The sequence below is a fragment of the Pteropus alecto genome, unplaced genomic scaffold, assembly GCF_000325575.1.
Source record: "Pteropus alecto unplaced genomic scaffold, ASM32557v1 scaffold94, whole genome shotgun sequence".
Classification (NCBI taxonomy): domain Eukaryota; kingdom Metazoa; phylum Chordata; class Mammalia; order Chiroptera; family Pteropodidae; genus Pteropus; species Pteropus alecto.
Window position 1 is genome coordinate 9,384,222 of NW_006437736.1, and position 25,901 is coordinate 9,410,122.

Below are 25,901 nucleotides of genomic sequence, written 5' to 3' on the forward strand. Positions count from 1 at the left end.
GTAAGAAAGGACAGATAGTAATAGGAGAGTGAGAAGATACTAGAAGTAGATTTGACAGGATTTGCAGCTGGGTTGAGTATGAAATGTGAGTGAAAGGACAACTCCAGCTGGAGAAAGGGGTTTGGCTTTTGCTGAGATAAGAAAGCTTATAGTAGAGGTGAGATAATCAGGAGCTTGGTTTCGGGCATCTAATCTAAGGTTAAGATGACTATTAATCATCAAAGTAGAGGTGTCAAGAAGGTGGGTGAATATCCAAGTCTGGAGTTCAGAGGAGAGGGCTGGGCCGGAGATACAAATTAGGAAGTTAGGCCTGGATGAGACCACGTAGTATAGCCAGAAGAGGGAAAAGGATTGAGGGCTGACACTCCAGGCAGGATTCAGAGGATGATCGGATCATAGGATTCTGAAAAATGGAAGGAGTGATCAACTGTGTCAGTTAGGTTGAGACCAATGAAAAACTGGGTTTGGCAGGGTGGAGGGTACTGAGAAGAGCAGTTTCAGCAGAGTGGGCTCAGGTGAGCACAGGAAAAGGGAAAGTGGAGACTGTATAGACACCTCTTGGAGCATATAGACACCTCTTGGGGAATTTTGCTTCTTAAAGAAGAACAGAAATTGAGCAGGAGCTTGAGGAAGACGTTGGGTCAAGGGAAGGAATCTCTTTGCTTTGAGTGGAAGATGTTACAGCACTTTTTGAGAATGCTTCAGTTAAATGGGGAAAGTGGATGATAAAGGAGAGATAATTTATTGTAAGCTACTGGGTCCCTGCCAATTGAGCAGAAAAGAAGTCCACCTTCAGGAGGAAAAACCCTGGAGATGGGTAATATGCTTTATTTTGTTTTTTAGATTTCAGTGCAAGTACAGTTTTTTTTCTGAACTGAATTCATGACAAGCTGAGATACAGATGGTAACAAGAATGAGATGTGTGTGTGTTTTAAGAAAACATTTCCAGACTCAGGAGACAGGTCTGAACTAAAGATAAAATTAGACACCTTCAAACGTGTATTGACTTTATCGTCAAAGAAATAAACATTAAATTATTAATTATATCTCAGTTATATAAGACTACTTTATCTTTACTCAACCCCCAGTTGTTTGGATTTCATGGTAATTTAGGTTCAGATAAACTGCATTAGTCTTTGTGGTATATGTGGGAAGGGGATTGAGAGAAAATTAATAAGCAAATTGAATTGCCCAGGGGTGTTTAACATCCTTTTATAGAATTGCTTCCAAGCTCTCTATAAGCAGCTCTTTATCATATACATATGCTAATTATAAAATTTCTTTTTCTCTTCAACAAAGTTGCCAGCCCTTTTTCAGCCTTTATCGGGAAAAAAATAAGAACTTTTCTACCAAGAAGTCTGCAGGGCTAATTTCTGTTGCATTTTGCCAGAAGTGTGTCAGCAGTGACATAGGTTAAAGAACAGACTGGACCACCTACAAATGATAATGAAGAACATTAATTAATGATCCTGTAGTGCTTTACCATTTACCGAGACGTTTTGAATATATTCTATGATTTCATTTATTCAGTGAATCCGTTTGACAGCCTTCTGTATTCTAGGTCCTAGAAATTGTGAAAAAGGTCCCCCTCTCATGAAGCTTACCATGAGCTGCACGACACCCCAATGAAATATGTAGGTCAAGTACTATTATTCGTCTTTACAGATGAAGATGTTCTACTAAGGCTTAATTAATACTTAGATTTAAACCGTTACTGTTCTAGGAACTGGGGCCTCAGATGAAATTTCATCACTTCCCCCAAACTTTTCAAACCTCAGTATTTTAATATATGTCGTATCCTGAAATGTTATCTTCATAAATATAATGAAACCCTACGGCGGAAACTTTCATATTTCAAAAATGTATTCCAGCGCTCAATCTGGTCACCATGTGTCTAGAAGAGCCATTTCATGTCACGAAGACACCAGTTACGGCTGGCCCACCTTACATTATTGCTCTGTGAGCCCGGTAAATTCTTTACTGCCAACAGAATTACTGCAATATCTGAAATGCATTAGCTTTTTTCAAAACAACCTTCATAATTAAAATATCAGTTAACTGCCTTTGCTATAAACCCTTTTAAAAATCTGACTTTTTACCATTTGCATTGAGTCACCTAATTATTGGAAATTAAAGCAGCATTACTTTTTCGAAGTTTAAAACATAGCTTATAAATGGAAAATAGTTATTGTGACTTCTTTAAAAGATAATGTAAGCCACATACGAACTCTCTTCAGAGTAGTTTTTTTTCCCTCCCATCATTGAGAAAATTTTTATATGGATTTTTAAAACATAAAGTAAGTATGGCGCGATACCCTCCTTCTCCTCCCTGACTCTGGTAACTTTCTGTGACTATCGGAAGATACAGTTGTGAAGCAGGGCGCTAAGTGGGAATTTTCCTTGAGGTACTACATACCGCAGACTCTAAAGAGGAAGCTACATCCTGTTTGAGGTTTATCAAGAGGTGGTGAACCCTCCCCGAGTCGGTTTCCAGCCCATGTAGCAGAAGAGGGTGCTGAGGAAGGACCGGGAATTGTCTGAGCCACTGTAGAAAGAGCTGAGGCTTTTCCTCCTTCCCATGGGAGCATGTTCTCATACACTGCAAGCCTTGTGACAAGGGCTCCAAGAGGAATGCTCAGCCAGAGTGGAGGGGAGCCTGCCAGGAGGGGAAACTGGCATCTCTTTCCAAGTGGGACTTCTGGCAGGCAGATGCACGTGGCAATAACCTGAGCTGAAGAAAGGAGAATTGGAGAGAGATCCTGGCAGAGAGGGGAAGTGGTCACCGAATAGCCAGCCCCACGTGGCAAGGATATGTCCGTGAGATGCCAGTGGGTATGCAGAGGGAGGCTGGGCTCATGCCGTCTCCCCTGTGTCCTGTCCACGGGGCATGTGTGGGCACAAGGAAGGCCGCATGGAGGAGGTCAAGCTAGAGCCAGACCTCTCACATGGAGAACTGCGCAGTGGGAACTCCAGCCCTGGCAAGCCGAGCTCCCTGGAGAACTCACATGGGCATAGCACAACCCGGCCCGGAACGTTCCTACAGGAGGGCATCCGAGGCCAAGTCGGTGTTGCCCTGATAACTGGTGACAACCGTCAGAGACAACTCAGCCACTGCCAGATAAGAAAGGGGCCCTTGTCCTTCTGCACCCTCTTCCACAAGTGAGCACATGATGGAGGTAGAGCTTGGGGTTAGGGGCATCCAAGACTGACACCCCACCTCAAGCTTTTTAAGCCCCAAAACTGGCCTGTAGTGAGGGAGAGCAATGTCTGAATCAGATATGATATTAGAGTTTTATGCAAAATGGATCCTTCATGACTCAAAGTGACCCAAAATATCAGTTGGCCTGTTGCCCATCACGGAGGAGAGACTGGACATGGCCCATGTGGGAGTGCTGGTTGGAAAACAGTAAAACTTTCAGGTATTTGGACCCCAGGGGAGTTGAGACTGTTCCATTAACTGGTTCCATACACACACACACACACACACACACACACACACACACACACACACACACACACGTGTCAGGATCAGTAAAATAAGTTCCATAGATCTGGAGAGTCCCTCTGCCTTCTGATGACATCAGTACCAGGCTGGCACTCCTTCCTAAATATTGTAGCAGGCTGGTATGTTGTGACACTCCCTCGTGTGACCTGAACTAGCTACTTAACCTCTCTGAATGTCAGTGTCTTCGTCTGTCAGATGACAGGCAGTTCCTGGGTTAATTCTGGTACTAAAAGTCCATGAGCATGGTAGATGTGATTTATGTAAAAGAATTAGCTCAGAACTGTGGGTGAGAATACTGAAAAGATCAAGGGTATCCTACAAGTATGTTTGTGCCAGTTAAGATGATAATCCCACTAAAGCATGGAGCTGATATATTTAAATCAGATGGCAGCTAGCTCCTGGAGACAGGCTGGGGGGATAAAGAGACCAAGACTTAACTTGCAAGAGATTTGATTTTTGAAAAGTGGGAAGAAGAAGATGCCCCTGTGAAGAAAATAGCATGAAGTTTCGAAGGAACTGAGAAGAGCAGAGCTGGTTTAAGTGGCAGGTGGTTGGAGGTGCCTTTTGGTCAGAGTCTGGGGCTCTTTCTTGCTTAACAGAATGCCAGTGACCTGACAGTCTGTCCCCAGCAAGCCATCCAGATGACAGAAGGATGGAAAGCAGGGATGTCGATGTGTGCGGAGGTGCCACTGTAACTGGAGGCAGATGTTAAATTTCTAGTGGACGTCTCTAGGAGGGCGAAGGTGGAGGTAACATTTAGCCAGGGAGAAGCTTTCTTTTCCTTACTTTGTTTGCTGATGAGATTGTTCTTTGCTGGGTTTCTAAACCACGTTGTGGTTATGCCCGTATCTTCTTCTTGCACTGACCTTCGTACCTTTGTTTGTGAGTTCTGGGGATGTTCACAGTGCTCGCTGGATGAGTTTAGGCGCTCTGCCATTTTCTGTGATTCGATTTCATGGTGTTTTTTAGAATGATGAAATTCAGAAAAAGAACTCTGTAAAGGCCAGCCAGGAGCCTAGTCAGTTTAGTGGTTTCTACTGTAACTCCCTGGAGGGGGTGTTGGTTAGTTTGGCATTTGGTCCTAAGCAAACATTATTGCCTTTCAATAATTGATAGTTATTAGATTGGTAATGGTGTAGTGGAGAGAACAAATTACGGAGCTGATTCATTAGGTGCACAAATGCTGTTCCCCAAAGTTTCTGCTTGAATAACAGAACAGAGCTTCCATACCCTACCTGCTCCCCGCTCCAGCCTCCTTCCTGCCACCCCCAGCACCACGCATTCCCACTGCTGGGCGGCAGACTGACACTTCTCCCCTTGTTAACCACAGTTTTGCCCTTGAAGACTCTGGAGGGAAAAATATCTCCTAGGTTTATCAAATGGAGTAGTGACTAAATTAGGAAAGTCATTTTATTGCATTGTTTGCCCGTGGTCATTTGGAGATAAGAAACGCAAAATGTTTGACCTGTGCTAAAGATTTTTTTCCCTTCTTTCCTGAACTTCATAAAAATATTGATCCTCTGAAATGAGTGATGTGACGAGGGAAGGAATTTTTTATTCTCTTTGGCAAATGTAAAACACAGCTCACTTTTTCCAGCATGATTGGTAATTTCTCTTGATATATAGCTAGTCTGTAAAGTGGTCTTTTTTTCTAGCCAACCCAAAATGTTTTAAAGCAAAAGAATGGCTTGGAAGTCAATTATTAAAACTTAGACTTTTTTTTTTTTAGTTTTGTTTGTTTTTTGATTTTTTTTTTTTTTTGAAGAAATGTGCTTCTTTGCTTTTTATTATTTTTCTCCTTCCTTTCCTTGATGCTACATTGGTAGCTGCCATGTTTTAAATATTGACAAAATGAGATAGTTTTCTGTTTATATCAGCAGTCGTCTGTCTGTGAAATATGGACGAATCAGAACGCTGGATTTCCTTTCTCAGCCATCCATCAGGTTCATAATGTAAGGTTACAAATGGTTATTTTCTCGTCCTAAATTTGCGCTATGTAATGTGTTGCAAAATGTTGTCAACAGCCATAGAAACTATGTCCTGGCAATGCAGAAAATTTGTGGTGTCTAATGACTCCTGAGATTTTTTTTGTCTATTATACTTTATTTACTGTGCCTTGTGACTAGTTGACGTGCAAACATTGTCCTAAAATGAGAAAAATACTTGGTTTTGAAGTCTGCAGTTAAAATCTGTCCCTTGTGAGTTTTGGCTTTCATCCCAGGTGTCTGTGTTAACTTGCTTTCACAGGAAAAAGGAAAAGGGTAAATTGATATATATACACGTATATATCAGTGTTTTTCTTCCCCATTTTGTACTTCCTCGTGTCCATGGGCTATTCAAATCATTGTGTCTAACAGTTCTCAAAGGTTCATGCGCTTTACTCGTGAGAAATATTTGAGTATGATTTGCATGATATCCTGTATAAATTTTATGCAAATGTGGGAGGAGTGTCACCAGGAGAGGCACTATTACAGCTGAAAGTGGTTCTCAGCCTTTTCCTATTTGACAGTACTGAATTGATCTTTGAAACGCATATGAAACCGTGACCTATTTTACTCTGAGCTGCTTAATATTCGAATGTTCACATTTCACCTTCACATATTTTTTTAAATTCATTTTTGTTTGGAAAGTAAACATTTTAATGTCCAGTTTTTCTTCCATTTGGTATTTTAAAATAAAATCCTATTTTCATATCCTGTTAAATTTTTCCCATTGGATAGCCTGCTTTCTGAGAGGTTGAGACATTTGGTTGAGAATCACTAAGCAGAGCTCTTGGAGTGGCATGCGAAGGGCCTCTCTCGGGGTGCCACATCAGGCACACCCCTCCTTCTGTGCATGGAACTTCTGGCTCTTAGGGATGGTAGGGACTATACACTGCCTGATGCTGGTGCTCCAGTGACCCAGCAGTTCCTCCCAAACCTGTAAATGCTAACCATGTTCAGAGGTGGCCATCTCTGCTCTTTATCATCAAATGGAACAAATATAGTATAACCAACTGCATTTGACCAAACTAGCATTCTTTATTTTTGAAGACTTTTTTTAAAGGAACTACAGCAGCATCCTGCTTTCATGTGTGTATGTGAATGTTTGTAGGAGGCTTTTCCTTACATTCACACCCAGATACCTGAATGCATATCTGTAATGCATAGAGCTATATGTTGCATTCCTCAAAGCCTTAGATATAATGGAAAGCAAATATAATCACTTAGATCTTATGTATGTTTATTGCGGAGCCCATTTCTGATATTGGTCAGAATTATTGAAAGGGAACCTTAAAATAACAATTGTCATTTAAAATCATTTTAGTTTTTCATTAAGTGTTCTGAAGAAATAGAGAATAATGTTTGTTAATATTCAGATCTAAATTTACAAGCAGGTAGGTGGGAGCAGTTCCTAGTAGAAAAGATTTAAAAACCTCTATTTTAAAATATCAATTAAATCTTAATTTTGAAGAAATTTTAAAAAAGTAATACAAGGCTTGGAAAATACCATACCTTTCTGTTCACGTTAGGAAGCTAAGTCATAACCACGACATTTAATTACAGACATCCTTAGGAAACTTTTTTCTCAGGAAGAAAATAAGAATATAGACAATGTTTCCCCCTCTGTATTCTCAGTTTCCTTTTTGGGGAAGAGCGCTATACGATATGATGTTTTAGCATTAGCTTTAGATATCAGGTGCATATGAACTAAAACCATAAAGCTTTACTACCTTTTGAAATGATACAGTTTAAAGGCTGTATTTTGGACTCTGCCATCAAATAAAAATCTATCTATACATTTTTGTGAATTTTTTTTCTATTATAACTAAATTCGGCCAGTGGTTTTATATTTTTCAGCTGGTGGTATAAGAGATATTTAATTTAATTATATCATATTAGGAACAACCCAATTATAATCCTTCAAACTCAGCTAGACTATGAATTTATAGTTGGCAGTTGGTAAATACCTATTAAACGGGATCAAATCTCTATCTAAAACTCTAATCTTAAATTATGTTTTTTCTTTCTTTAGAAGGTTAATTTTTACTTGAGCTTGAAGGGATAGTTAATGATGTCTATTTTCCTCTTTTTAATTGATATATCCTAAAGGAAATAAATAAATATATACATACCAAGTAAATGAGGTTTGAAGCCATGACCAAATTATTGGAATATTAAGATTATTCAATACATAATAAAGGGAAGATTTTCTTTAAGTATTTTAAGCTCTAAAGAGATAGCCCGAAGACATTTAGTAACAGTGGTTTGAATCATTTTAATTTATCTTCTGTAATTACTTAAGCCTTTTTAAAGTACTGCCAGTCAGTAATAGTTTAAAATATGACAGAATTTACTCCAATTTTTTCCTATTTTTTTATTCTAATTCATTTTTACCCATTTTGATCTACTTTTCATTAAAGACAAGATTTGATTATAAATCATTATTTGAGGCAAAAGAATTTTTAGATCTGTTTGACTTTTATTTCATGTTTAATAAACATTTTGAATTGGAAAAAATATTAATTTTTTATTTGCCTGAAAAAATATAGGCATTATCTGGATATGAATGCACCATTTAATAAGACCTAACAGTGGGCTTCACAATTCGAAATGATTTTATATATAAGGCAAAAACCATTATTTGCTTTCGGTCTCTTTTGCTCCTCCTAGCTCCTCTTAGCTCATTCTGCTGTAATTCAGCCTCCAGGAGGGTTGAGACCTAAAGCACCCTTGGTCTCTGAACTCTTTTGTCTTTATTGCCAATCGACCACGTGAAGCTGAATCCCACCTGAGGGCCAAGGCCACACGTGCCTTTTATAAAAGTGTAATGTCAAGTCCATCCGTTCCCATTAAATTAATTCCATAGAGAAAAACCGACACCTACAAGTCTTCTAAATATTCTTAGATCTAAGGCTAAAAAAAATAAGTTGATAAATTTACAGGGAAAAAGGAAATTTATTTTCTTATAAATGAAATCTTGGGAACACGTTTCCCTCTGTTTGAAAATGAATTTCTGGAAATAGCACCAAGTATGACAAAATTCAATTTCTATTTCCAGAAAGAAAAATTCAGTCAAGGTAGAGAATTTAAAAATATTTGGACTGGAGCAATGTTTCAAGGCCAGAAAGAAAATAAAGTAAGGATTATATTTTTCTTCTCTGCCAGAGTGATCTCTGCCAGATCACTCTGAATTCAAAGCAGGTGGTTTGTGATTGCTGGACAAAGTACAGTCATAGGAGAGCAGATGATGGTGCTGCCTAAACAAAGCTAAATGGATGTGCCACTAATTTCTTCAAGTGGTTATCTCATAAGAGATCAAGATAATTTCCAGATGGAGGTGGTATGTGCTGGGGCTTGTTGTTCTCAAAATGGCTGCTACGACTTTTGTGGATGATGTAAATATTTGGATCAGCATTTGGCTGTAGTTCTGCTTTAAGTGTATGGAACTCACATTGAAGTTTAATTATAAACGTGCCTGAGTTAATTCAACAATTAGAGAATGAGTTTGCACATGATTTGCATGCTTAATGTACTAACACCTGAAACATCCCCGAAACCCCAGCTTCTCCCCCCCATCCCCTCCCCCGCAGCCCTATTCCCAACCTTTGCCAGGCAAGCCCTGGTACCCCCAGCTCCTGCCATGTTTGTTTAGGCTGTTTTGAAAACTGCCTGTGAAGCTCGGCCAGGGTACTGCAGCTAAACTATGACAGGGCTAACATGAAGATCTGATGCTTGGTTTGAGTTGTCACATCAGCAGACACTGGTTCAAAGGATCTTTTGATGTCAACCGGCTCCCTTCGTATCATTCCATGGAGTTGCGTGCAAACTTCTGTTGTTCTGTGAACAGTGTTACCTGTGACTTAAGTGTACAACACCTGTTTGCTATGTTGTTGTTGCTTTATGGGGAGGGGGGAGAAAGGGGAAGAAAGTTAATGGGGGAGATTAGAGGATGGTTTGCTAGATTTAGGGAGAGCTTTTAGTTAAGAACTCATATCTGCATGTTTCCAGAGTCATAACTATTATCACTTAAAGGTTATTACACTCAGCTTCAAAATAATATTGAAATCCACATAGCCTGCTATGTGGATTTTATACTAGTTTTTTTTTTTTTAGAGCAAATCACAGCCAGTTGAAATGAAGACAAGAGAAATAATAAAGATCCAGATGTTTGAGAAGGAAAATAAAACATCAAAATCAGAAGTCAGAGGAAAACTTAATCCTAAAATCAATTGCAGTCAGTTATTTTTTTTTACAGAATAAAAATCTACATAAATATAGAGAAAATTCAAGAATGAGTCAGAGATGGATCATTAAACAGACAAAAATGCTAAAATAGATATCCCAGGTAAAGCTGTAACAACATCAATAGGCGGGGGATAAAAGAACCAAGCCATATGCAAGGAAACCGACAACCAGAAGGAAACTAACTCACACAGTAGCTCAGAATAGAGCAAGCGAGAGGAGCTAGAGGCATTTGGACTGGCCACACACTCCTGTGAGAAGCCAAGGAAATAGCATGATGCAAGCTTTGCTCTTCCTACAATTGGGGCGACCCATCTTAAAGAGAAAGGCTTCAAGCTCTCTGCCTCTATGAAAAGGCCTGTGGATTCCTGAGGGAGATCTAGAATTTTCTTCTGGTTTTGCAAAGCCAGTTAGAAACTTCCAGAAGGCAATGACCATGCCTAACACTTTCCAGCATTGGCAGCCACCTCATATGCCACCCTAATTTAAGTCTAAACTGCATAGAGAAAATTTGCATGCTTGTCCTCTTCCCCAAAACTCAAATCCTATTGAAGCTATTCTTGGAGAATTTTGGTTATTAACCTTTTGAGGTTTCTAGATTCTTTCAGAGGATTTCTTTCTCCCCCCAAACATATACTTACATTCAAAATTTCGCATTCTTATCTTAGACTCCTTGAAGATTCCACCTAAGAAATCCTAGTGTCAACCCATTTGCTCGTACTTCCATAGAACTTAGTCTCCAACCAAGGTTTTTGCTTGGTTTTGCAGCTCACGAGACCTCTTTATATTCTTTCAACTCCTGAGAAAGATAATTTCTCATAATTCCATAAGACCAGCCAAATCCAGGTTAGAAAAGAGTGGCTATGGAAATCTGCCTATTGTCTAGTTTGTTATGTCTATTTGAGAACTGAATTTTGAAAAATCAGAATCTTGACCAGGGAAAAGAGAAGAAATCTCTCATGTTTAGTGTCTAAATCAGATAAGAGCCCAAAAAAGCTCTGCCAGTACGGGCCTTGGACTTTGTAGATGCTCACGCTAAACCATTATACAGGCATACCTCATTTTATTGCACATCACTTTATAAAGCTTCATGGATGTTGCATTTTCACAAATTGAAGGCAAGACCCTCCACCAGCAAAAGATCACAACTCTCTTAATTGTGATACTTGATTGCAGTGGTCTGGAACCAAACCCACAATATTCCTGAGGTATGCCTGTCGTAATAAAACAGGTCAGGACTAACCTCATGGAAAATGATAAATAAAATGAGGAGATGTCCTTGCGTCTTAGGTTTGTCTTAGGGGGCATGTGTGTTATATGATATCCCATCATATGTGAACATGCTCATATTTGTGAATCAAGATCCTCAATACATGCATATGCACATATAATCAAACTTGGTATTTAATGTTTAGTTCTCATTTGTGCCTTAGGTATTCCGAAGAAGGTAGATGAAGACATCCAAAACAATCACAGTGGCATTATATCAATACAAATGAATTCAAATGAGGGGACTGAGTTGACACCCATTAGTAAATCTTCTGAAATTTTGTTTAGTATCACAAGCACCTTTTCTCCAAAGATAAAATTATTTGAAGGACATGGTACGTGTCATATTTGGGGAAATGAAATTTATAGAATTGAGTATTTGGAACATAAAAGCAATTCAAGCTAAAAATTTCAAATGATCAAGTTTAAAAACAGAAAATTCTTTGTTAATCAATGTCACCATAATAAACTTAAAAAGGAAAATCAAAACTTTATGCTCTTTTCTGTTGTAACACGCAATTATGAATTATTACATCATTTATCTATATCTTGATGTTTTATTTTAAGATTACTTAGAGTATCATTCTAAAAAATAGAAAATTCAACTTTTTTCACTCCTCAAAAATAACTCAGCTTTGGGAAATATGCTAGCGTATATAAAACCCTCATAAACAGGGAAAGTATTTATATACATATAATACGCACAAACGTATTTGCACATTTACAGCGCATGCGTATAAGACGGACTCAGGCTAGCTATAGGGAATGTGCTTTGCCTACTGCTCATATCACCTCTAGCATAAATGTGATTTTCAGACGGGAGACTGGGGAGAACCTTCCATTACCTTGCGACCTCCAAATGAAGCCACAGCCTCAACTCCAGTACAGTACTGGCAACACCATCCAGAGAAGCTCATCTTCCAGTCATGCGATTACAAAGCTTTTGTAAGTTACCCTGCATTCAGTATTTGGGTGTGAGTAGAGATAGATAGTATATTTCTGGCTTCTCTACTGTTATATATTGAAAATATACCAAAATGTCCATCTTTCTAAAACGTTCTCCCCTTGTCTTTTTCTTAAAGTAGCCTTCTCTCCTCAGAGAAAGTCCAGATAGAGCTTTATAACACCTGTAATCTTGTAAGCTGAAGGTCTGTTTTGCCTTCTTATATAGCTGTATATTTTAAACGAAATTTTGTCAAGTGCAATCTTGAAATGGATATGAGTGCAAGTATAGCACATACAGACATCTCTATCACCAGTGGTTTCAAAACCTTGGGTCTACCACCTTATATAAATGCCAGATTCTTTTTATTGTTATCATTAGGATTATATTACTGGGCATTTTTTTTTAAATAGGAGAGGGATTCAAGCTTAGCCAAGAATTGTGAGTGATCTGAACAAGTAAATTTTCAAAAGATACCATAGATTTTGGGGCAGGTGGTTGTCATGACTACAACAGGTTAAACTAACCTCGGCAGCGTATTGAAACTGCCTCTCTTAAAAAGAAATATTTCAATTAGTGCAAACTTTCCTAAACCTTAAAAGATAAGGATTTCACCAAGATCATTCTCCTTAGTTAAGATGTGGGCATTCTGGTTATCTCAGAGCAATTTAAACTTTTTTTTTTTTCATCTTGTGCTATCTGTACCTCTTTTACTGCTTATTTATCTTTATGCATTGGATTTATTTCAATAGTAATTTCCCCAAATCTGTAGGATTGAAATGCCTCCTCCCTCCAAAGCTCGAACGCCAAATCCCTGAGATTTTATGCCTTTCTTCGAAGCCTTTGACCAAGCAAGCCCTCTGCTGCTGTGCCATTGCACACCGCCTTCGGGGACCTCCCGGGTCTGCAGGACTGACTGCCAACCCTGTTCTTGCAGAGTGCCAGGGTCTCTTCTGTCATGTCAGAATAATTATTTTTTTTAAATAATTATTTTTTTAAAAAATAATTATTTTTAATTCACTTTTAAAAAAGAGACACATAGAGCTCTTATTATTTATCTTTTGAAGGAAAAAAAAATAAACAACAAAAGGAAAGAACCTCACCAAAGGTTCAGAAAAGTTTGAGGAGCCAATCATTAGGCAAAATAGACATTTTGCTAAAAACTATTGGCTCCCAGCCAGGACTTGGAGCATTTTGTACTAAGGCAGTTTTGGGTGGCGTCACCTAAGAGCAAGGTGATTGGTCATTCCTGGGAGGGGAATTTCTCATCCTTCTACCCCATTCAGCCCTCCAGTGCCAGTTCGCACCAGGGACTCAGCTCCCTGCGCTGTGGAACAACTGAGAATGACGTTCTCCCTCCCCGCACGCTCCCATCCAGTTCTCAGGTGGATCAACCATCATAGGGCACACAGCTGTGAATGAAAAAGATCCAGCACGGCATCTCTGCCTAAGAACAGCCTAATGTTAATTACCTATGCAGCCAACTAAGCCTAAATGGGCTGCGTGTTGCTCAACTTCTCAGCTGTCTCATACAACCCTGTAATTACATAGATGGTGCTGTGATTTATTTTTGCAGACATTGCTGCCTCAAAAAAACAGGGAAAACATTTTTAGATGCCCCCATTTTGCAGTTAAATATGATTTGAAAGATGGCTGCAGTTTTATTATAAAGAGCAATTTACAGCTTTCAGAACTGTTTTTAACTCTGCTGCGTTCTCTCTATAAATGCAATTATTTGTTAGGATTACTGTTCGTTTTTTAAAAGTTATACAACGATTTATAGACAGGAAACCTAGCCAGTAGTACTTTCACAGTTTGCTTTTAAATCGCTATTTTTCATAAATCATTGGACTTTTTTGTATTTTAGTATTTAGGTTCTATGCTGATAAAAGAGCTCAGGGGGACAGAATCAACCCAAGATGCTTGTGCAAAAATGCGGGTAAGTTTGCCAAACAATTTTATTTCTGGTTGCTGGAATACTAAATACTGGGTATGGATACAAATTGCCACTTTTCAAATTACTATTATCTTCATCTGTTGGTCTGACAAATCACATTGGTATTACATGAAAAGGTGTTTGTGCTTTTTTCACATTTATACTTGAGCTTATCTCTGTAGTTTGAGTCGATGTCTGTTTGATATATTTATACCTTATTATATATACTCTTATTTTTAAAGCTCTAAAATTAATTGTATGTTAATTGTATGTTAACACTGATCATTCTCTAGGTTAGGAGAAGAAAAATGATCTTTTGTTTATTACAAGTAAATATTGTCTACGGCCATGCCACACTGAATGTGCCCCATCTCATCTGATCTCGGAAGCTAAGCAGGGTCAGGCCTGGTTAATACTTGGATGGGAGACCACCTAGGAATACCAGATGCTGTAGGCATTGAAAAAAAAAAAGAAAGAAAATATTTTAAGCACCTCCTTGACACTCTGAGAATATTTACTGAAAAGACCGCCAATTAACTAAAAATTATCAAATGCAAAAGTATTGAGAGTATATTATATAAAGCTGATATTTTATGAGGCTTCTTAATCATTCTTTTTTTTTTTTTAGTATAAGAGAAACGTCCAACTCTGAGTTGAATCATATAAGAATAGCGAGCATTGACCATAATGGCCATTCCAAATGTCTGTGATTGGTGGCTGCTGGATTCCTAGGAGTCGATATTAGCCAAACCAGATCTCACTCATACTGCAGAAACACCTTAGCTTTTCCTTTCACATGTCCCTTATTTTTGCTTCTTCCACAGCAGACTTATAGGAGTTATAGTGATGTCTGACTGACAGTACAAAACAATATTGAACTTATTCTACGTAGCAACTAGCCAGAGTCTAATTTAAGATAATTTGTGAATGAACCCTAACTTTGATTTGTGGCCAGTACACCCTGTCATTTATTTTATATGAGCAGCTTTTGGTGGAAACTATCAAAAAGCATATAATTGAACTAAAACAGTTATCAAAGTAAATATTTAATATTCATTGGTCATAGAAAGCTAAATGTGTGTAAATCTTCATGAAATTGAGACCTCAGCATGTGATCGCCAATTTAATATTTTGATCAATAGCAGAAAGACTGACATGGTTATTTGATGGTTATTTGAAAGACTGACATGGTTCTATTTGATGTAGAGTTATACCTAAATTGTCAGCGCCCCGATGAATATTTATTTCAGGTACTGTGTTTAGATGAAGAACGCCCTGCTGTGTGTCAGGAACTCTTAATTCTAGTTCTATTGCTGTTTATGTGGCTTAGGAGTCACTTGTTACTCATTAACAGTAATAACTGCTGACATTTCCTGAGTAGTTACAATGTGCCAGTCTTCCATGTTAAGTCCTGTGCATGTTTTTCATACTTAATATTTACCACAAACCTATGAGATTAGTACAATTATTATCCCCACTTTACAGGTGAAGAAATTAAGGCTTAGATTAAATAACTCTCCCCAGGTCACACAGTGAAGAATTTGCCAATCTGGGACCTGGAATTCAGATCTGTCTGACACCAGAGCCCAATCATTCACTACATCCCCTGGCTTCTCATGGGCCTCGTTTTCTTACTTTAAAATGAAAACATTGGATGAGATGCCCCTCAAGGTTTTTCCTGGTTTTATAATTCTGGAAATCTTGTATTTTAAATATACATCTGATCTAAATTATGTCACCAATGAACAATAAGAAAATGGGAAAGTTTTTCAATCATCAAGCCTCATAACAATTTTAGAGCTATTTGTGAACATACCTAAGAAATTAATATGGCATTTCTGATTTAACCGTTAACTCAATTATCTAAATCCAGCTACTTTAATGCCGTTATCAGCATAGTGAGTAGAGCACATAGCACCATTTAAAATACACCCGATCTGTGATTTGAATTTCAGTCAATTTCTTGAAATTAAGTGGATCTGAAATGTCATTCTGATAGCAATAACAAAGCCATTTTAATAGTCTCAGTAGAGAATAATTTAGTTAAATACTTGTCTGTTGCTTATAATGAAACAGAAAAGGCCATCTATTCAGAAGCTATTCTTCATCGGGGCATTTTTCTGGTTTGCTGCCATTAGTATTTATTTTGAGTAGTTTACATGAAAATAGAAACTTTATTGCTTCTCAAGCTATCACAAACCCTTATTTCCCATCTTGATTAAATAAATATTAGTCATTGTTAGAAGAGCTAAAGTTGCACTCACCGAATTCACCAAAGCCTTTCAAAACCAGAAGTGCAGGTTTGATCTGTTGTCTGGGACTGTTGGATTGTGAATTAGAACTCTCACCAACTTAAAATGGTGCAGATCTCAACTTGCAGTTAATTTTCAGTTTGAACCTCCAGTTGCTGTTTTCTCTGTTTTCAACATGATGGCATTTCAGCCAAAAGTCCCAATATAATCAGATCTTCCCAAGGGAAATACTTTAGGACACAGATGATCTTAAAAGTTGATATGTAGTAATATCATTAAGACAAAGTATTGTAGATCAAAACTTTACCTGGCTTACTCTCTTCATTGGAAAAAAAGAAAAGTGTTCAACAGTATGCATTTTAGCTGAAATTAAAATTCCTTTCCCAGTAAGAAGGAAGTCAGTGTGGTTCCTGTTCTGAGAAATATTTTCTCATACGCAGTTTCGTTAACAAAGATAACTAAGATCTGACCCCTGTTCTCACTGAGTTCACAATCCAGTGGAGGAGTCCAACATGATAATATTTAATATCCCAGAGCAGCAGAAGTATCATCATACAGGTGTCTTCATATTGCCATCAGCCTGAGGGATTATCACAGATGCCCCCAAAAATGACATACAGGCAGGCACGGTCCCCTAAAATCAGTTTTTTAGTTAACATTTGAGAGCTGTATGCCAGTCCCTGAACAAATGATTGCATGCATTAATTCATTTAATCATGAAGTAAGTATTGATATTGTCCCCACTTTACCTATAGGGAAACAGCGGCCAAGAAAAGCTAAGGAACGTGCCCAGGGTCACCCGGCCAGTAGGCAGTGGAACTAGGACTTCAACCTAGGCAGTCTGACTATACCATCCACACTCTGAACCCCAGACTGTCCACCTCTCTGATGAGCCACGCGACATGTATTGTCCTAAGCTTTGAAGTAGCTGAAAAGATGGTACATGTCTGTTAATAAAGAAATAGCTGTTGGAACCCTCAGAGAGCCTGCAAAATTAGTACTGGCTAAATTCAACCATTTAGGTACAGACATCTGTAGTGATTTGAGGTATATTCCAATGTGTTAACATAAATAAAAATTTCAGGAGAGGTTTTATTGCATCCTTACAGGCTGGAAAATGTTTTTTTCACAACACTTACTTTAACACATTCGTTTTGCCCCCGCAGAAACCAAACACAGTTCTTTCTTCTCAGAAACATTTGTACTTTTTGATAGTCACGATTGGTTGATTTCTAAGTTTTCCAAACCTGTTTATCCATATTTAAGGTCCCCTCCACTTCGAAAATAAAGATAATTCTACACTAATTACCTGGTGTTTTATTATACACATATTATTTCAATTAAAAATATGTCATCATAAACTGACGTGTGAAATTATAGCAATTCGCATCGTTGTACAATATGGAATTGCTTGTTCGTTCAGGTTAACCAGTCTTTTTCCTCTTCAGATTTTCTTAAGATTTCTCTAGTAGACTTTTTCTAGAGCAGTTTTAGGTTAACGGGAAAATGGCGCATAAAGCACAGAGTTCTCACGTATACTCCCTCCACCACCACAGCCCTCACAGTTGCCCCATAGTTAACATCTTCCATTAGTGTGGTGCATTTGTTATAATTATGAATCAATAGTGATGTTTTATTATTAACTAAAGTTCGTTTACATTAGAGTTCATTCTTAGTGTTATACAGTGTTTTTGGTTTTGACACACGCATATTGTCATGTATCCACCATTGCAACATCACACAAAATTTCACACCATAAAAATTCCCTGCACTCCACATATTCATCTCTCCTCATCTCTGCCCCACCCCCTAACCCCTGGCAGCCATTGACCTTTTTACTGTCTCTGCAGTATTTTTCTCTTCCGGAATGTCATGTAGTTGGAATCATACAGTATGTACCCTTTTCAGTCTGGCTTCTTTCACTTAGCAATACGCATTTAAGTTTCCTCTATGTCTTTTGTGCCTTGATAGCTCATTTCTTTCTATCACCAAATAATATTCCACTGTATGGATGTACCACAGCTCGTTTATCCATTAACTTATTGAAGGCCATCTTAGTTGCTTCCAGGTTTTCACAATTATGAATAGAACTGCTATAAACATTTGTGTACAGATTTTCATCTGATTTTTTTTTTCCTCTGGATCCAAACCCTAAATAATGTCCATCTTAAAATTATCTACTGAATTGTTTAGTGAAGAAAAATCAATGAGAACTTGTATTAAACCTCGATAATTTTTTTAAGTAAAGTTGTCGTTTTTGCCTTATCTTTTAGATTTTTCTCTGATAAATGCCTGAGAGATTGAATATGCCTTGATATTGAGGCATACTTTTAGGAAGAATGATGTCTGTTAATTACTTTGCTCCTTAGTAGTACAACTTGGCTGTTTATTTCCTTTACCATGACAGCTTCGGAGACATGTATATTTCAGATTAAAATCTAAAGACATATATTGGTGATATGTGAGTTGTTGTAAAAGATATCTATTTAATCTGAACACATTCATTTAGTGTTGCCTTTTGTGTTACTGATTGCTTTTCCAGCTCAGTCGGTGCACAGAGACAGAGTCTTCATTTCTGAAAGGCTCCCAGAGGGGAAGCACTAGCTCTGGGACCCTGAATACGATGCCCCCCTGACATGTTCCACAGAACACAGAACCTTCCCTCTGTCACACCTCAGCTCACACTGTACTGGCATACCTCCTTTTATTGCACGTTGTTTTATTGTGCTTCACAGATGTTGCCTTTTTTTTTTTCTTTTTTTTTTTTTCAAATTGAAGGCAAGACCCTCCACCAGCAAAAAGATCATTGCTTGCTTTGCTGTGATCTGGAACCAAACCCTCAATATCTCTGAGGAATAAACATCTGGCTACACATTCCACCCCCCACCCCACCCCCACTTAGAAGGCAGGAACCATAGATATTGTATCCCCAGGGCCTCTCGTATAATAGCTACCTTATAAGGCAGTTGTGATGGCTCAATAAAGTAAGGGGTCTAATTCAGTAAAATCTCAAAACATATTTACCTTTTCCTCCAAACATTTGAAAAACAAGTAAATTGATGGATAGATTTGCTTTTGATTATTTTGTTTGTCTTTCTCCAACTATAATGCCAGTATCCCAATTATATTTCTGAATTTCTCTGTGCACAATATGTAAGAGAGTATTCAAAACTTAGGAATCCTACACTCTTATTTCCAGTCGTTAAAGGCCATCACCAAAAGGGAAAGAAAATGAAGTGAAACTGTATTTAAGATGGTGTTTGTAATTTTGCGATTTTATATTTTGGGGTGGTGATTTGTTCCTAAATCAATTGAGAGTTGCCTCTTTTAAATAATGTGTCCACAGGACTGAACTCTACAAAGCAATAAATTCCTTGCTTCGCCTTCCAGCATTTTCTTCCATACGAATAGCTCCCACTTCAAAGATTCTCAGTCGTATAATGTTCAGTGACCTGAGGGATTTGCTCTGGCCAGATGAGGTTCTCCTATTCCATTTTGCCTCCTCAGACTTACACATAGCCCAGCCCTCAGCCCTGAATTTTGCCCCAGGATGTTATTGTCACTAATATACAGTACTCTGGCACTTCCGTAATTAAATAAATATACCATTAGGAAACATCTGCTACTATAAGAGGTAGGCCATTATATTCCATTTAATACTCTCTGAAATCTGACTTTCTCTAATCCCATAGTTAATGGTTAGTATTGTTCACAGGTGTTTATGCTCAAGGAAATCTTTCTTTAAAAAAAAAAGTATCTGCGTTCAACTATAATAAGGTAGATATGTGCCTTCCTGATTTAAGAAAAGAAAAATTTTAAATTAATTTTAAATCAGGAATAAGCAAATCTTACAGTGTATTTAGGTTTTAGAACTTTCATTTCCCAAAGAGCTTAAAGTTTTACCATAGTTCACACTTCTTGTTGAGTCTATTCCCCTTAACTGGTATGATTTTTAAACTTTCAATTCTGGAAGCAATTCTTAAGTTGAATTTTCCAATATGTAGATTTCCAAATAATTGTCTGTGCTTTGGTTGAAATGTGAAGACTTTTTTCTATGCTTAATGAAACAAATTAATGGTAGAGAATGGATCGGAAGGCTTGACAAAAGTTAGATTTTAAAATTAGATGGAAATATTAAATTAAGAAGCCTCTTTCCTCCTTTCTTAGAAGAGATTCAAACTAAAGCTGTGTTTAGTCTTTCTGTCCTTTTACAAGTCCCTTCTTTGAGGAATTGTCATTTTCAGAAAAAATTTTAGAGACTACTTCTTCAGAACCAGACTGGGAAAAACTTATAAACTGTCTTTTTTTAAGTCTTGCCCAAGTTTAAAAGAAGAATCAAAGTAGCTTTCACTCTCTCCCAGGTTCTACACAAGCCAGGTCAATACAGGTCTAAGCCCGTAAATGTGTGTTATTAAAATAGCATTATACACAAGGAAACAACCATATTTCTAACTCCTTATTGCTGAGCTTTGCTCATGTGTAATTTTTGCTTTGTGAACATTTTCCTAGGGGTCTACCCAACAGAAGATTGAACAGTTCCAACCATCTTATTCCATATCCTCTTCATATCCCAGTTCTCTTTTATTTTTTATTTTTGTGTGTATTGCTCTTGTGACTGGCTGTTCTCTCATATAGCACTCTCTTCTGTCTTTAACTCCCACTTGTCTCAAGTTCTCTTTCTAAACGTGTTGAGTCACTTGTCATTGGTCCAGATATATTACTCTGTTGAATGTTCATTGTCATAACCACCATTTCGCTACCATCACGGTATGTAACCCAGAGATGATTCAGTTATGCTCACAGATTTTGATTTTACTTCTGCTCTTTTTTGTCAGTGGGGTGCTATGCTTTGAAAAGCTAAGTGAAAGTGTTCATCCTCAGAATAACAGTAATAGGTAAAATCTGTTGATGTTCACTACAGACTAGACCCTGAATTATGTAATCCTCATAACAGCTCTACAAAGTAGATGCTATATTGACATCCCCATATACAGACAAAGTAACTAAGACACAGAGAGGTTAAATATCTAGCCACACAGCTCAGAAGGGGTGGAGCTTAGACAGAACTCCAAACATACCCCCTTGTGCTCTTATTCACTGCACTACAGGTGCCTCCTGCAGAAAAGAACTTATCAGTGAGTCCCTTCATACAGTCCAGTTGAACATACACACACACACACATATACACACACACTCACACACAGTGAAGTTGTATTACAAGTGATGGATTGAAGAGTCTGTCTTTTCACACATTTACAATTAGCTTTTTTTTTTAACCTAAAGATCATAAAATTTTAAAACTATATTTTTTAATTACAGAAACAACACACATTTATTGTTAATTTTAAAATAGTGGTACAGAAGGGAGAAATAAAAAACACTGTAATTTTACCATCCAGAGGTTATTAATACCTTGTTTGTATGTAATTCTCCAGACTGATTATTTATGCATTCATAGACATCATTTTTCTACAGAAAAAAGGGAAATAGTTTGTGCCCGTTTTATAATCTTATTTTTAAACACAATATAATTTGAAATATTTTCATTTTAATATTTAATATTGGTTGATCAATATTCCAATTCATAACTGAACAAAGCTTATTTAACCAGTTCCCTTGTTGGTCATTAGGTCAATTCCATTTTTTTTTTCAAATTATAACCAATACTATGGGTAAGATTCCTATACCTACATCTTTAAAACTGCTCTGATTATTTCCTTAGAACAAGTCACTAAATATAGAATGGCTAGGTCAAAGGGCATATACCTCTTGAAACTGGGTAATAATTGCCAAATTACCTTCCAAAAAACTTGTTCCAGTTCATAATCTCAGAAGCAGGACATGAAAATGTGTTAACATTTGCTTGTCACATCTCTCAGGGGCATACACTTAATATCTAGTTGAGGGAGAACTGGGTAATTTTTTGTGAGAAACCACACGTTTTCAGCATGACCCTTGGGCTCATCATCTCTATCTGATCAACATCTATTTGAGATGTAACTCTAAAATCTGTCTTTATGACCTGAACTCTTTATTTTATATGAAGAATGTTTTATATTTGTATAGTCTCTGAGAGATTATAGAAGAATTCAATAATTCTTGTTAAATGCTCTGAAGACCAAGAGCTACAGTTAAGTGCTAAAGATTTTTGGAAATCACTTGCCAAGTGCAGAATAGTGTGTTTTGATAAATTAATTTCTCTCTGAATTAACATAGGATGCAGTACACTGGAGTTTACCTGCATAGTAGCAGAGAATGGTTCTGACAGTGACTTTCAATCAAACTGATCAACTGCATTTTTAGAGCAGAAGTTCTCAAAGTGTGGTCCCTGGACTAGCAGCACCAGCAGCATCTGGAAATGTTTTAGAATGCAAAATCTTGCACCCTACCTCAGAATTACTGTCTTAGTCGGGCTACTGTAACAAAAGTACCACGCACTGGGGGAAATTTATTTCTCACAGTTCTGGAGACTGGAAAGTCCAAGATCAAGACACTGGCAAATTCAGTATCTGGTGAGGGCACTTTTCCTGATTCATAAACAACTATCTTTTCACTGTGCCCTCAGATGGCAGGAGAGATAAGGGAGCTCTCTCAGGCCACTTTTATAAGCACACTAGCCCATTCATGAGGGCTCCACCATCGTGACATAATCACCTCCCAAAGGCCCCTCCTCCTAGTGCCATCACTTTGGGTGTTAGAATTCAACCTATGAACTTTGGTGAGACACAAACCCTCAGTCCATAGCATTTACTGAATCAGAAACTCTAGGCGTGGAGCCCAACAGTCTGTTAGTTACCAAGTCCTCCATGTGATTCAAATGTACTGCCTTGGTCTACTGGTCATTCCAGTAAGGCTGCTGAGTAGAGAGGCTGCCCTGGTAGAATCATTCTGTCACAGTGCCTGGAACCTAGCTGGGGTTAAAGGAATAGAGATAGGGTATTGCTTTGCCATGTGCTGGAATCCTACAGGATGTGAGTTATACTGGCAGTACAACCGCCATGTCTTATGCTGGAGGAGTATTTTGAATGGCCCCTTGTCCACTGTGTGTTCTTGTCACAGGGTCTTAGTTGGGCTCTGTATTTGCCCAGCCTTTGTGTCAGAGTGTCTATGACCAAAAAAGCCCTTAAGAGATCATTTAGCCTTATTTCTCAGCCAAATGAGACATACCCCCTAAGTTATTAGTGACAGATGAAAGTCCAAACTACTTTTTAGATATGCAGAGAGAAAAACTTCATTCTGCCCTCTCAGGAAAGTCTTTCCTTTTTATCTCAATGCTTATAATTTGAGCTGGAGCTTTGTTGCAAAAATGGAGACCTAACCCTTTTCCCCTTGAGGCTGAAAAATCGCAAGATCTGTAAAGCTTTTGCCATACCTTAGAAATCTCTTGGTCTACCTCTGATTACATCTGTGATTCTATTCCAAGTTCTGGGCACTGGGGCTCTCTAAAATGTCTGCTGAACTCTCTTTGGTGAGAAGCTATCACTGTGGTTCTTTGTTGTAAAGCTGGCTTCGTGCTCGTTACCATACATGAATTCATTTGCTTGTTCATTTAATAGTCATGGATTTTAGCAGCTGTTAGATTGAACCCTAAGAAATTGCTCATATTTGCCATTTTGGTCCTTAAAAATAGCAATTTTGTAGGGCTCAAACTAAGACCATGTGCTAGTCATTATGCGGGAGACAAATTTAGAAAGGTGTGGGCTATTCTCAAGAACTCCCATGTAGTAAGGGAAACAGACAACCCTGAGACCCAGGCAAAGGTCATGGGATGGGTAGGGGGAGCAGAGGAAAGCCATCCCATCAGGCCGGAAGGCCAGACAAGGCTCTATCCAGAAAGTGATAGTTCATCCAAGTTCCGATGGGTAATAGTTCATTTCAAATGGCTAGTTTGTGGTCTGCTTTTTATCTTTTATTATCTCCAGAAGGTAGCTAGTTTTGCCACATACAAAATCACGATGATGCTTATTTTGTGTATATATTTTTTATTCATTTGAAAGTCACTTAGGGCTACTAAACATAATTGTTTGATCCTATTTTAATTTACTTACTGAAACTGAATATAATAATTAAACTTAAAACTAAGGAAAATATTACATGGCAAAATTAATAGTTATGACTAAGCACTGAATATCTAACTAGAAAGCATTCTCAGGGTGGCCTTGTGTAGGTTAAAAATATACTATAAGCTGGATGGCAGTAGACGATCTGTAAATCTATTACCAAGTCTGTGCCTAAAATACACTCGAAGTGATTGGAATATTGTAAGAATGAAGAGTCGGTGATGTCATCCCCATGGAATGCCTCACTCTTTTCTTTCTCTTTGCTGATTCTGGGGTACAAATGATTCTTGTTAGGAACATAAACATCACACCCAGCGTTACAGCTCACAACTAAGCGCTCGCGGTCCTCAGCCTCTTTGCTCTCATTCACACTGGTGAAAGTCGTGCTCTGAGTTCAGAGCGTCCTTGCAGTCTCAAAAGGATATTCTCACACTATTGATTCTGCATTGGAAAATGAGAAACTACTAATTTCAGGACATGCTGTATGGCTAAAATAAAAGCTCCAATGGTGATTTCTGACTTGATGCAGAGTCCAAGCAGTTCATGATTTATAATTGAAAAGGAAAAGGAAAAAGGTGGTGATTTCTTTCCTTGGTGATTCCAAAAATAATGCTCTAAAAGTGTTTAATTATTGTACCCATCAAGAACAGTATTCCACATGTCCAACTCCAGATGTGAAATTATGATCCCTTTTCTGTGTGATGCTTATAGACAGTGTAAACCCAAGTGCTAAATGTAAGGCTGGCTTTAAATTTAAGATTCAAAAGTTATGTTGTATTTAACAGAATTATAATATCTCTATAAAACTAAATATGGTTTTTCTTGGAATAATAAAGGGATGGTAACCTTAATTTGAGAAATTGTGAACAAAATACAGTTGAATAGCACTATCATACTTTTAGCAGAAGAGCAAGATGCTGTAGAGGTTAAGTGAATTTGGGGCATTACCCATGAGTATTCAGCTACCTAAGCACCCAGAGAACTCTGGGAAACCTCAGAAATTCCACAAAGAGTATGGCATAAGAAAAAGCAACTAGAAACAAGAGAACCGTAATATAAGGTTTACCCTGAGCCTTTCACTGGGACCTGAAGAGGAGAATTTGATTTACACAAATAAATAAGACTTGGATTTTTAGCATACACGTATGGGAGTATTAGCTCTCCAACAAAGCTGCAGACAGATCATAGGAACCAATGTTGCCTGGCAGTGCGTGTTCTGTAACCTGAGCAGTAATGTCCATATGAGGTGCCAGATTGGAATGCATGACCACACCAATGCTGTCATTCACAGAGGCCTGTACAGAGCCTGCATCATTGGTACCCAGTGACGAAAGCAGAGTTTCCTGGCACCCACAAAAGAAAAAGAAATAGCCATTCTTATATTTCTTTTGTTTTCCGCTTGCCTGAGCATACAATGTGGAGTCTTTGTATCAGGACAGAAATCACCGCTGATGCCTTCATTCAGCCTGAGAACAGGTGTCCCCACCTATCCATTGTTCTGGTTCTCCACTCCCTTTCACTGACATTGATTGCACAACTCTCCTGTTCTTTTCTCCTAAAGCTGGTCTTCATAAAATCAGCAACAAATGTTTCGACTTGCTAAAGCCAAGGATTTTATCCAGAAAACCCAATGAAAGTAGTAGCTCTTCCATGTGCCAGCCACTGAGCTAGGTTTTTAGGCCTTTTTAGGCTTCATGTCACCAAGCACTCTT

General features: G+C 38.0%; 1 protein-coding gene and 1 pseudogene across 25 annotated transcripts in view; both read left to right on the forward strand.

The window, feature by feature from the left end:
• ANKS1B (ankyrin repeat and sterile alpha motif domain containing 1B) overlaps nucleotides 1-25,901 on the forward strand; it is an 831,972-nt gene that overhangs the window by 763,391 nt on the left and 42,680 nt on the right. For 11 of the 25 annotated variants that reach the window (XM_006914572.2, XM_006914570.2, XM_025048665.1 and 8 more), the window contains 2 exons: nucleotides 11,815-11,943; nucleotides 13,809-13,880. In XM_006914572.2, the coding sequence (XP_006914634.1) occupies nucleotides 11,815-11,943; nucleotides 13,809-13,880 (201 nt within the window). Of the gene's footprint in view, nucleotides 1-5,382; nucleotides 5,458-11,814; nucleotides 11,944-13,808; nucleotides 13,881-25,901 lie in introns of all 25 variants that reach the window. The other 14 variants (XM_025048663.1, XM_025048671.1, XM_006914578.1 and 11 more) reach the window with 2 other exon arrangements.
• LOC112481911 lies at nucleotides 14,216-14,334 on the forward strand (annotated as a pseudogene).